The following is a 12,694-nucleotide window of genomic DNA, read 5'->3' as shown; positions in this document are numbered from 1 at the left end:
CCTCCGGCCCCGCGGGGCGGCCGCGCCGGTCGTCCCCGTCCCCCTCGGGCTGCTGCGTGGCCGCTCTCTTCCTCAGCTGCTGCAGCGCCGAGTGGGAGTAGGCTTTGGACGGGGAGAACGCGGCAAACCCCAAGCTTTGGTGGGAATACGGCGCCGCCTTCCTGGCGTGGTGGAAGCCCTGCGGCGGCTCCTTCTTGGCGGCCCCGTCGCCCTTGTCCGGCCTGGGGGGGCCCAAGCCGAAGGCGGGGTCGTAGAGGGAGGGACCCTCCCGGCACGGGGGCGGGAAGAGCCGCTCCGAGAAGCCCTTGTCGCCCTTGCCCAGCAGCTCGGCGTCGGCGAAGCGGGCGGGCCGGCCGGGGCTGTAGGAGTCGCGGCTGGTGCCGGGCTGGTTGGGATCGTCCTCGAAGGTCTCGGGCTGCCAGGAGAAGTGGGAGTGGGCGTATCTCAGGTGCTCCTTGAGGATGTGCTCGTTGGGCGCCGGGAAGCCGCAGAGGACGCAGGCGCTCGGCGCTTTGCCGGCCGGCGCCGCCGGCAGCTCGTCGGCTTGGAAGGGTTTGTAGAGGCCGCGCCCGGCGCCGTCGCGGAGCTCTCCGAAGAGGCCGGAGCTCCTGGAGGCGTGCTCCTTCCTCTCCTTGACGTGCATCTTGGCGTGCTGCACGAAGATCTTGGAGGAGTTGGTGCCGAAAACGCACTTGGGGCACTGCAGCCGCGCCTCGCGCCCCTCGTCCGGGAACTCGTTCAGCTTCTGGATCTCCTCGATGATCTTCTCCCGCGACTCCTGGTGGAGCCTCTTGTGCCGCTCCAGCGCCGCCGGCTCGGCGAAGGCCCAGCCGCACTCGCCGCAGCGGAAGCGGCAGCGGCCGGCGGGCGCGTCGGCGCCGCGCTCGGCGCCGCGGCTGTGCTGCAGCATGTGCTCCAGCAGGTGCTCCTTGCGGCGGAAGTAGATGCTGCACTCGATGCAGGTGAACACGCTGGGGCTGTCCTCCCGCTCCGGCTCCTCGTCCTTGCGCGGCTCCTCCAGCAGCACCCCGCACGCGTACGGCCGCACCTCCGCCGGCTCCGGCAGCAGCCGCTCCACCGAGTCCTCGGCGTTCACCGTCCACGACTGCTTGCCCACCACGTCCAGCTCGGGCAGCGTCCACTCGGCCGCGGAGCCCGGCTCGGCCGGCTGCGGCTCGGCCGCCGGCGCTTTCCGCCGGCAGCCCTCCGAGGCTTTGGCTTTGGCTCTGCGCGAGGCCGGGCCGCGCGAGGCCGCCGCGTCCGGCGCCGGCTCCTGGAAGGACGGGCTGGGGCTCCTGGAGATCCAGCCCGACCTCTGGACGCCCCCGCGGCCCCGCTGGGCGCCGAGCCCTTCGGCGTGCTTTGGTTCGTCGCGGGGCCGCTCCTCCTCGGGGGACGGCGGCTCCGGCGAGCCCCCGGGGCCGGGCCGTCGCTCTAAAGTGCTTTGGTCCGCGCCGTCGGCCGGCCGCGCGCCCCAGGGAAATCCACCCCTTCCCACTCTGCCATGGCTGGAAGAGCCTTGGGAATACCCTCGGGAACTCCAGGTGCTCCTCGGGCACCGGCCTGCAAGGGAATTCCGGGGTGAAAAACGGCGTTTTGGGGAGCACCGAGGTTCGCTGGGTCCGAGGATTTGTGGGGGGTTCCCAAAAATGTGGGAGGGGAACAAATCCACCCCTTCCCACTCTGCCATGGCTGGAAGAGCCTTGGGAATACCCTCGGGAACTCCAGGTGCTCCTCGGGCACCGGCCTGCAAGGGAATTCCGGGGTGAAAAACGGCGTTTTGGGGAGCACCGAGGTTCGCTGGGTCCGAGGATTTGTGGGGGGTTCCCAAAAATGTGGGAGGGGAACAAATCCACCCCTTCCCACTCTGCCATGGCTGGAAGAGCCTTGGGAATACCCTCGGGAACTCCAGGTGCTCCTCGGGCACCGGCCTGCAAGGGAATTCCGGGGTGAAAAACGGCGTTTTGGGGAGCACCGAGGTTCGCTGGGTCCGAGGATTTGTGGGGGGTTCCCAAAAGTTTCGGCTGGATGCAAAACCAGCCCTTCCCACCCTGCCATGGCTGGAAGAACCTTGGGAACTCCAGGGGCTCCTCATTCGTGGGGCTGGAAGGGAATTCTGGGGTGAAAAACGGCGTTTTGGGGAGCACTGAGGTTCGCTGGGAGTGGGGTTGAAGGATTTGTGGGGGATTCCCAAAAATCTGGGAGGGGAACAAATCCTACTCTGCCATGGCTGGAAGACCCTTGGGAATACCCTTGGGAATTCCAGGTGCTCATTTGTGGGGCTGGAAGGGAATTCTGGGGTGAAAAATAGGATTTTGGGGAGCACCGAGGTTTCCCAGAAGAGGAAGGACCCTGGCGGGATTCAAGGATTTTGTGGTGATTCCCGAAAATCAAAAATTTGGGATGGACACAAATCCCACCCTGCCATGTCTGGAGGAGCCCTCGGGAACTCCAGATGCTCCTCATTCCTGGGGCTGGAAGGGAATTCTGGGGTGAAAAACGGCGTTTTGGGGAGCACTGAGGTTCGCTGGGAGTGGGGTTGAAGGATTTGTGGGGGATTCCCAAAAATCTGGGAGGGGAACAAATCCTACTCTGCCATGGCTGTAAGAACCTTGGGAATACCCTTGGGAATTCCAGGTGCTCCTCATTCGTGGGGCTGGAAGAGAATTCTGGGGTGAAAAATGGGATTTTGGGAAAACACAACCAGGATATCCCCAGGGGGAGCTGGGATGGATCCAGGGGGAACTGGAATGGCCTGGGGGGAACTGGGATGGATCCAGGGTGAACTGGAATGGATCCAGAGGGAACTGGGGTCACTCCAGGGTGAACTGGGATGGATCCAGGGGAACTGGGATGGATCCAGAGGGAACTGGGATGGATCCAGGGTGAACTGGAATGGATCCAGAGGGAACTGGGGTCACTCCAGGGTGAACTGGGATGGATCCAGGGGAACTGGGATGGATCCAGAGGGAACTGGGGTCACTCCAGGGTGAACTGGGATGGATCCAGGGGGAACTGGGATGGATCCAGAGGGAACTGGGGTCACTCCAGGGTGAACTGGGATGGATCCAGGGGAACTGGGATGGATCCAGAGGGAACTGGGGTCACTCCAGGGTGAACTGGGATGGATCCAGGGGAACTGGGATGGATCCAGGGTGAACTGGGATGGATCCAGGGTGAACTGGGATGGATCCAGAGGGAACTGGGGTCACTCCAGGGTGAACTGGGATGGATCCAGGGTGAGCTGGGATGGATCCAGAGGGAACTGGGGTCACTCCAGGGGGAACTGGGATGGATCCAGGGGAACTGGGATGGATCCAGAGGGAACTGGGGTCACTCCAGGGTGAACTGGGATGGATCCAGGGTGAACTGGGATGGATCCAGGGGAACTGGGATGGATCCAGAGGGAACTGGGGTCACTCCAGGGTGAACTGGGATGGATCCAGGGTGAGCTGGGATGGATCCAGGGTGAACTGGAATGACTCCAGGGGAACTGGCATGGCCTGAGGTGAACTGGGGTCACTCCAGGGTGAACTGGGATGACTCCGGGGGAACTGGGATGACTCCAGGGGGGACTGGGATGGATCCAGGGTGAACTGGGATCTCTGCAGGGTGAACTGGGAGAGCTTGGGAGCCCCTGGCCGCTCCCCTGGCCTGAGGTGAACTGGGGTCACTCCAGGGTGAACTGGGATGGATCCAGGGTGAACTGGGATGGATCCAGGGTGAACTGGGGTCACTCCAGGGTGAACTGGGACAGCCTGGGAGCCCCTGGCCGCTCCCGGCTGCTCCGTCCCTCAGAACTCACCCGAGCGGTGTCCGGTGAGCCGCGGCCGGGACGGCTCCGGAGAGGGCGGGGTCGGGCTCATCTGGAAAACACGGAGAACAGCGGGGTCAGCACGGCCAGGACCGGGTCAGCACGGCCAGGACCGGGTCAGCACGGCCAGGACCGGGTCAGCACGGCCAGGACCGGGTCAGCAGGGCCAGGACCGGGTCAGCACGGCCAGGACCGGGTCAGCACGGCCAGGATCGGGTCAGCACGGCCAGGACCGGGTCAGCACGGCCAGGACCGGGTCAGCACGGCCAGGACCGGGTCAGCACGGCCAGGACCGGGTCAGCACGGCCAGGACCGGGTCAGCAGGGCCAGGACCGGGTCAGCACGGCCAGGATCGGGTCAGCACGGCCAGGACCGGGTCAGCACGGCCAGGATCGGGTCAGCACGGCCAGGACCGGGTCAGCACGGCCAGGACCGGGTCAGCACGGCCAGGACCGGGTCAGCACGGCCAGGACCGGGTCAGCACGGCCAGGACCGGGTCAGCAGGGCCAGGACCGGGTCAGCACGGCCAGGACCGGGTCAGCAGGGCCAGGACCGGCTCAGCACGGCCAGGACAACAGCGGGGCGCGCAGGGCCAGGCCAGGGTGAACTGGGATGGATCCAGAGGGAAATGGGGTCACTCCAGGGTGAACTGGGATGGATCCAGGGGAACTGGGATGGATCCAGGGGGAACTGGGATGGATCCAGGGGGAGCTGGGATGGATCCAGGGGGAACTGGGATGGCCTGGGGGGAACTGGGATGGATCCAGGGTGAACTGGGGTCACTCCAGGGTGAACTGGAATGGCTCCAGGGGGAACTGGGATGGATCCAGGGTGAACTGGGGTCACTCCAGGGTGAACTGGGATCATGCCAGGGTGAACTGGGATGGCCTGGGCGGGACTGGGATGGCCTGAGGTGAACTGGGATTGATCCAAGGTGAACTGGGATGGCTCCAGGGTGAACTGGGATGGCCTGGGGGGAGCTGGGATGGCTCCAGGGTGAACTGGGGTCACTCCAGGGTGAACTGGGACAGCCTGGGAGCCCCTGGCCGCTCCCGGCTGCTCCGTCCCTCAGAACTCACCCGAGCGGTGTCCGGTGAGCCGCGGCCGGGACGGCTCCGGAGAGGGCGGGGTCGGGCTCATCTGGAAAACACGGAGAACAGCGGGGTCAGCACGGCCAGGACCGGGTCAGCACGGCCAGGACCGGGTCAGCACGCCTTTCCCGGCAAACCGCAGCCCCGGGGCGGCCGGGAGCGCTCCCAGAGCTTGTCCCGGCACAGCCGAGCCGGATTAGTGCCGGATTTCCCAGCCTGGCCGGGGAGGGCTCAGTGCCGGGAGCAGCATCCGACGGATATTGGGATAATCGCCGCTAAGCACTTTAACTGCCGGGAAAGCTGCCGGGAGATCCCGTTATCCCGGCTCCGGGGAGAGCTCCGGCACAGAGCCACGTTCCCAAAATCCCTGCTCCACGTTCCCAATTCCCTGCTCCACATTCCCGAAATCTCTGGTCTAGGATCCCGTTCTCCTCGCCCTGGGGAGAGCTCCGGCACGGAGCCACGTTCCCAAAATCCCTGCTCCACGTTCCCAAATCCCTGCTCCACATTCCCAAAATCTCTGGTCTAGGATCCCGTTCTCCTCGCCCTGGGGAGAGCTCCGGCATGGAGCCATATCCCCAAAATCCCTGCTCCCATTCCCAAAATCCCTGCTCCCATTCCCAAAATCCCTGCTCCCATTCCCAAAATCCCCATTCAACATTCCGAAAATCCCTGTTCCAGGATCCCGTTATCCCAGCTCTGGGGAGAGGAGGCTGGGATGGAGTCACAAAAAATGGAGAACAACCCCAACATTCCCAAAATTCCGGAGTTTAACCCCAACTTCCCAAAATTATTTAACCCAACACAACCCAACCCAACTCAATGAAAACGAACCCAAACCAACTCAACCAAACTCAACTCAACCCAACCCAACCAAACCCAACTCAATCAAACCAAACCCAACCAAACCCAACTCAACAAAATTCATCCCAACTCAACAAAATTCAAACCCAACCCCGGAGTTTAACCCCAACATTCCCAAAATGGTTTAACCCAACCTAACCCAACCCAACTCAATGAAAACGAACCCAAACTCAACTCAACCCAACCCAACAAAATCCAGCTCCACCAAACCCAACCCAACTCCACCAAACTCAACTCAACCCAAACCAAACCAAACCAAATCCAACTCAACAAAATTCATCCCAACTCAACCCAACCCAACCCAAACCCAACTCAATGAAAACAAACCCAAACCAACTCAACCAAACTCAACTCAACCCAACCCAACCAAACCCAACTCAATCAAACCAAACCCAACCAAACCCAACTCAACAAAATTCATCCCAACTCAACAAAATTCATCCCAACTCAACAAAATTCAAACCCAACTCAACGCAACGAAACCCAAGTCAATACAACCCAACCCAACTCAAGCCAACCCAACTCAACCAAACCAAACCCAACTCAATACAACCAAACCCAACCAAACCCAACCCAACCCCAGGGATTCCTGCCACGGACAGCGCAGATTCGGGGTCGTTACCAGCACCATGAGGAATTCCACCAAGGAAATTTTCATCCATGGAAAAATTAAGGTTGGTGAAGAAGAATCCCGGAATGGTTACGGTTGGAACATCCCAACTCAACAAAATTCATCCCAACTCAACAAAATTCAAACCCAACTCAACGCAACGAAACCCAAGTCAATACAACCCAACCCAACTCAACCCAACCCAACTCAACCAAACCAAACCCAACTCAACCAAATTCATCCCAACCCAACTCAATTCAAACCCAACTCAACCCAACCAAACTCAACTCAAACCAATCCAACTAAACCCAACCCAACCCAACCCAACCCAACCCAACCCCAGGGATTCCTGCCACAGGGATTCCTGCCAACTCAATCAAACCAAACCCAACCAAACCCAACTCAACCAAACCCAACCCATCCAAACCCAACCAAACCAAATCCAACTCAACCAAATTCATCCCAACTCAACCCAACCCAACCCAAACCCAACTCAATGAAAACAAACCCAAACCAACTCAACCAAACTCAACTCAACCCAACCCAACCAAACCCAACTCAATCAAACCAAACCCAACCAAACCCAACTCAACAAAATTCATCCCAACTCAACAAAATTCAAACCCAACTCAACGCAACGAAACCCAAGTCAATACAACCCAACCCAACTCAAGCCAACCCAACTCAACCAAACCAAACCCAACTCAATACAACCAAACCCAACCAAACCCAACCCAACCCCAGGGATTCCTGCCACGGACAGCGCAGATTCGGGGTCGTTACCAGCACCATGAGGAATTCCACCAAGGAAATTTTCATCCATGGAAAAATTAAGGTTGGTGAAGAAGAATCCCGGAATGGTTACGGTTGGAAGAGACCTCCAAGACCAAGCCCAACCCTCACCCGGTCACCCAGGACCACAAGATGCCCAAAATTGGGAGTTTCCAGTCCCCAGTGCCACTGGAGCCGTTTGGCTCCCCAGAATCCCCCTGGAAACATGGGGGAGTGGGAATTCCATTCCCCACATCCCAGCCCGGCCCCAAATCCATCCAACGGCCCCAAATTTGGTTCTTCCAGCTCCAAGGAGCACCCAGGGCGGGTCCAACCCAACCGTTGGGCAGGCAAAGGCGCCCCGGGTTGGTGACCCCAACGTTCCCAGGGAACAAGCGCGACGGAAGGAGAAAAACACGAAAAATCCGCCAAAAAAGGGCAAATGGAAGTTCCTCCCTCTCCAATCCACCCTAAAAAATTCCCACGGAAAGCTGGGATGGACCCAGACCCACGGGATTGTCCCCATGGGAGACACGGAGCCATGGCAGAGGTGGTGACATCATGGAATAGATCTCAAATGAGCCCTGGAATGGCCCCATCGGAGAGGATCCATGGGAGAGCTGGTGACATCATGGCATGATCCCAAATAAACCCCAAAATGTCCCCATTGAGGAGGATCCATGGGAGAGCTGGTGACATCATGGAATGATCCCAAATGAGCTCTGGAATGTCCCCATTGGAGAGGACCCATGGGAGATCTGGTGACATCATGGCATGATCCCAAATAAACCCCAAAATGTCCCCATTGAGGAGGATCCATGGGAGATCTGGCGGTGGCATCACGGAATGATCCCAAATGAGCTCTGGAATGTCCCCATTGAAGAGGATCCATGGGAGATCTGGTGATGACATCACAGAGTTGATCCCAAATGAGCTCTGGAATGTCCCATCGGAACAGATCCATGGGAGATCTGGTGACATCATTGAATGATCCCAAATCAGCCCCGGAATGTCCCCATTGGAGAGGATCCATACAGATCCATGGGAGATCTGGTGACATCATTGAATGATCCCAAATCAGCCCCGGAATGTCCCCATTGGAGAGGATCCATGGAAGATCTGGTGGTGACATCATGGAATTGATCCCAAACAAGCTCTGGAATGTCCCCATCAGAGAAGATCCACAGATGATCTCATGACATCATGGAATGATCCCAAACGAGTTCTGGAATGTCCCCATTGGAGCAGATCCACAGAAGATCTGGTGACATCACAGAACAGATCCCAATCTCTGGAATGTTCCCGGGATGATCCCTGCGTGCCAAAGCCTCCCGAGCTCCGATTTTGGAGGAAATCCATGGAAAAAGGGAGGAGGTTCCTCATCCCACCGCTCAGCAGGGGCTGGAAAAATCCCTCTGGGGCCGAATCCAACCCGGATGGGATCCAGGCCACAGCTCCCTCCACACTCCCAGGACAACACGGCCCTTCCAGGACTTTCCAGGTGCCCCAAATTCCCCAAAAACGAGCCCAAAACTCCGATGGATTCGTCGCTCCCGAAGTTGTCCGGTTCCTCTCCCCGGGAACAGCTGCTCCGCTGCTTTTCCAAGAAAAGAGGCCCAACCTGGGGCCGGCTCCAGGAGAGGCCGGGCCGGCTGCCGGAGGAGCGGCCGCGCCCAGCGGGGCTGGAAAACGTTCCCGGGAAAATTTGGGATGTCCCCAAAGGGGTTTGGAGGCACCTCGGGACCGACCCGACCCAGGTGGAGGAGGAGAAACGTCCCAGGAGGGAGAAATCCAGAGGGAGATCCGCGGATCTGGGAGATTCCACAGGGGGGGAATGACGTCCCAGCCCCGTTCCAGATCCCAGAAAAGTTCCAGGAAAAAGTTTGGAGAAGTTCTGGATGGGGGGGAGGGAAGAAGAGGGGGATGGGGGCCTGAAAATTCCAGGGGAATCCCGGGAATGGGGAGGGATGGGAATTTCGGGAGCTCAGGGATCACATGGGAGCCGTGAGTCAGCGACAGGGAAGGGAAAAACAAACGTCAAAAATCCCTGGAAAGCTGAAAAATCAGAGAAAAAAATCAAAGGCGGCCGAGGTTTGGCACCTGCAGCTCCCGGGGAAAAGGCAGCGGAGACAGAAAAGCTGGAACAGCTCCTGGAAAAGCTCCTGGAAAAATTCCAGCAGCGCCAACGAGGCGGGAAATCCCCAAAACTGAGGAATTGTGTCCCAGAAGTGAGGGGGAGGATTCCCAGGGAATGTTTGCCTTGGCAGCGGCCCCGGCAGCCGGCGCTCGCGGCGCTGCCGGAGCTTTCCGAGGGTCGGGGAGCCCCGGCTGGGACCGGGGAGCCCCGGGGACGCCGGGGAACGCCAGGGAAAGCTTTTCCCACGGGAAAAGGGAGGAACGGGGGGATGAGGGACAGGGTCAGGACTGAGGGGGGATCCTGGGGGCCGGGAAACGCCAGGACGCGATCCCGAACTCCAGGACACAATCCCAAACTCCAGGACATGATCCCAAACTGCAGGACACGATCCCAAACTGCAGGGTGGGATTGTGGGATCCAGGACACGATCCCAAACTCCAGGACGCGATCCCGAACTCCATGACACGATCCCAAACTCCAGGACACGATCCCAAACTGCAGGACGTGATCCCAATCGCAAACTGCAGGATGGGATCCTGGGATCCAGGATGTGATCCCAAACTCGAGGACACGATCCCAAACTCCAGCACATGATCCCAAACTTCCGTAAAATGATCCCAAACTCCAGGAGGTGATCCCGAACTCCAGGACATGATCCTAAACTCTGGGACATGATTCTGAGCTCCAGGACATGATCCCAAACTCCAGCACATGATCGCAAACCCCAGCACACGATCCCGAACTCCAGGACATGATCCCAAACTCCAGGATACGATCCCAAACACCAGGACACGATCCCAAACTCTGGGACGTGATTCTGAGCTCCAGGACACGATCCCAAACTCCAGGACACGATCCCAAACTCTGGGACATGATTCTGAGCTCCAGGACATGATCCCAAACTCCAGCACATGATCGCAAACCCCAGCACATGATCCCAAACTCCAGGACGTGATCCCAAACGCCAGGATACAATCCCATGATTTTTCAGCCCAAAAACTGGGATTTTTCAGCCCAGAAAACCAGGATTTTTCAGCCCAAATAAACAGGATTTTACAGCCCAAGGCCAGAATTTTATCATTTAAAACCAGGGATTTTATGGTTTAAAAAACGAGATTTTATGGTTTAAAAACCAGGATTTTACAGCCCAAAAATTGGGATTTTACACCTCAAAACCAGGGACTTTAGGGCCCAAAGATGGGGATTTTATGGCCCAAAAATGGGGTTTCTACAGCCCAAAAATGGGGATTTTAGGGCCCACTGGGAGTTAAACCCGGTCCTTGTCCTACTTCGGGAAATCCCAAACCTCTGGCGGCGTTTCCCTCCCGGGTTTATTTTTAAACCGTGGCCCCGTTCCGGCACCGGGGAGGGTCGGGTCGGGCTGGGGAGGGGATTTGGGGTTTGGGATTTGGGATTTGGGATGTTATTTATAGCCCCACAAACCGGGCACGGCAGCTGCTCCGAGCCTGCCGCCAAAATTTTGGGAAAACGGAGCCAAAAACGGCTCCGGACGCCGCTGACCCCGAAGGTGAGGGGGCACCTTGAGGAGCAGGGTGGTGGCCATGGGGTCAAGGCATCCTGCTGACCCCAAAGTGGATTTTGGGGCTCCCCGCGGCCCCAAAAGTCTTTGGGAAGAGTTCCTGACCCCAAAAGTTTTTGGGACAAGCTCCTGAACCCACAAAACCTTGGGAAGAGCTCCTGACCCCAAAAAACTTTGAGAAGAGTTCCCGACCCCAAAAGTCTTTGGGAAAAGCTCCTGATCCCAAATAGATTTGGGAAGAGTTCCTGACTCCAAAAATCTTTGGGAAAAGCTCCCAAAGTCCCCAAAAGTCTTGGGAAGAGCTCCTGACCCTAAAAGTCCTTGGGAAAAGCTCCCAACCCCAAAAGTCTTTTGGAAGAGCTCCCGGCCCCAAAGGAGATCTTTGGGAAAAGCTGCTGACCCCAAAAGTCTCTGAAAGGAACTCCCAACCCCAAAATTGTTTGGGAAGAGTTCCCAACCCCAAAACTATTTGGGAAGAGCTGCTGACCCCAGAAGTGTTTGGGAAGAGCTGCCGACCCCAAAAGTCTCTGGAAAAAACTCCTGACCCCCAAAGTCTTTGGGAAGAGCTCCTGGCCCCAAAAGTCTTTGGGAAGTGAACTCCAGGACACGATCCCAAACTCCGGGACGCAATCCCGAACTGCAGGACGTGATCCCGAACTGCAGGACACGATCCCAAACTGCAGGGTGGGATTGTGGGATCCAGGACAAGATCCCAAACTGCAGGACACAATCCCAAACTGCAGGACACGATCCCAAACTCCAGAACATGATCCCAAACTGCAGGACATGATCCCGAACTGCAGGATGGGATTGTGGGATCCAGGACAAGATCCCAAACTCCAGGACAAGATCCCAAACTCCAGGACAAGATCCCAAACTCCAGAACATGATCCCAAACTGCAGGACATGATCCCGAACTGCAGGATGGGATTGTGGGATCCAGGACAAGATCCCAAACTCCAGGACAAGATCCCAAACTCCAGGACAAGATCCCAAACTCCAGAACATGATCCCAAACTGCAGGACATGATCCCGAACTATCCCAAACTCCAGGACACGATCCTAAACTCCAGGACACGATCCCAAACTCCAGGACACGATCCCAAACTCCAGGACACGATCCCAAACTCCAGGACAAGATCCCAAACTGCAGGATGGGATCCTGGGGTCCAGGACACAATCCCAAACTCCAGGACAGGATCCCAAACTCCAGGACAAGATCCCAAACTCCAGGACATGATCCCAAACTGCAGGATGGGATCCTGGGATCCAGGACGTGATCCCAAACTCCAGGACATGATCCCAAACTCCAAGATGGGACCCTGGAGTCCAGGATGTGATCCCAAACTGCAGAACACAATCCCAAACTCCAGGACAAGATCCCAAAATGCAGGACGGGATCCTGGGATCCAGGACATGATCCCAAACTCCAAGATGGGATCCTGAGATCCAGGAAACTCCAGGACACAATCCCAAACTCCAGGAGGTGATTCTAGGATCCAGGAAACGCCGGGACACGATCCCAAACTGCAGGATGTCATCCTGGGATCCAGCACACGATCCCAAACTCCAGGATGCAATTCCAAACTGCAGGACGCGATCCCAAACTCCAGGACACAATCCCAAACTCCAGCACACGATCCCAAACTCCAGCACACGATCCCAAACTCCAGGGTACAATCCCAAACTTATCCAAAACCCAGGATTTTACAGCCCAAAAACCAGGATTTTAAGGCCCAAAAATTGGGACTTTACACCTCAAAAACAGGGATTTTACACCCCAAAATTTGGGATTTTACGGCCCAAAATTCAAGATTTTATGGCCCAAAAATGGGGATTTTACAGCCCAAAAATGGGGATTTTAGGG

General features: G+C 57.6%; 1 protein-coding gene across 1 annotated transcript in view; it reads right to left on the bottom strand.

Moving 5' to 3' along the window:
• The window catches only part of LOC121342285 (protein Wiz-like), a gene marked incomplete at both ends in the record, with an annotated part of 21,936 nt that extends 16,982 nt beyond the window's left edge, over nucleotides 1-4,954 (bottom strand). The window contains 4 exon segments of the mRNA XM_041416587.1: nucleotides 9-1,563; nucleotides 1,683-1,747; nucleotides 3,806-3,866; nucleotides 4,894-4,954. Of these exon segments, the coding sequence (XP_041272521.1) occupies nucleotides 9-1,563; nucleotides 1,683-1,747; nucleotides 3,806-3,866; nucleotides 4,894-4,954 (1,742 nt within the window).
• Nucleotides 4,955-12,694: the final 7,740 nt, after the last annotated feature.

Source organism: Onychostruthus taczanowskii, unplaced genomic scaffold (genome assembly GCF_017590055.1).
Source record: "Onychostruthus taczanowskii isolate IOZ18803 unplaced genomic scaffold, ASM1759005v1 scaffold525, whole genome shotgun sequence".
In the NCBI taxonomy this organism is placed as follows: domain Eukaryota; kingdom Metazoa; phylum Chordata; class Aves; order Passeriformes; family Passeridae; genus Onychostruthus; species Onychostruthus taczanowskii.
This window is presented reverse-complemented; position numbering and strand designations above follow the sequence as displayed.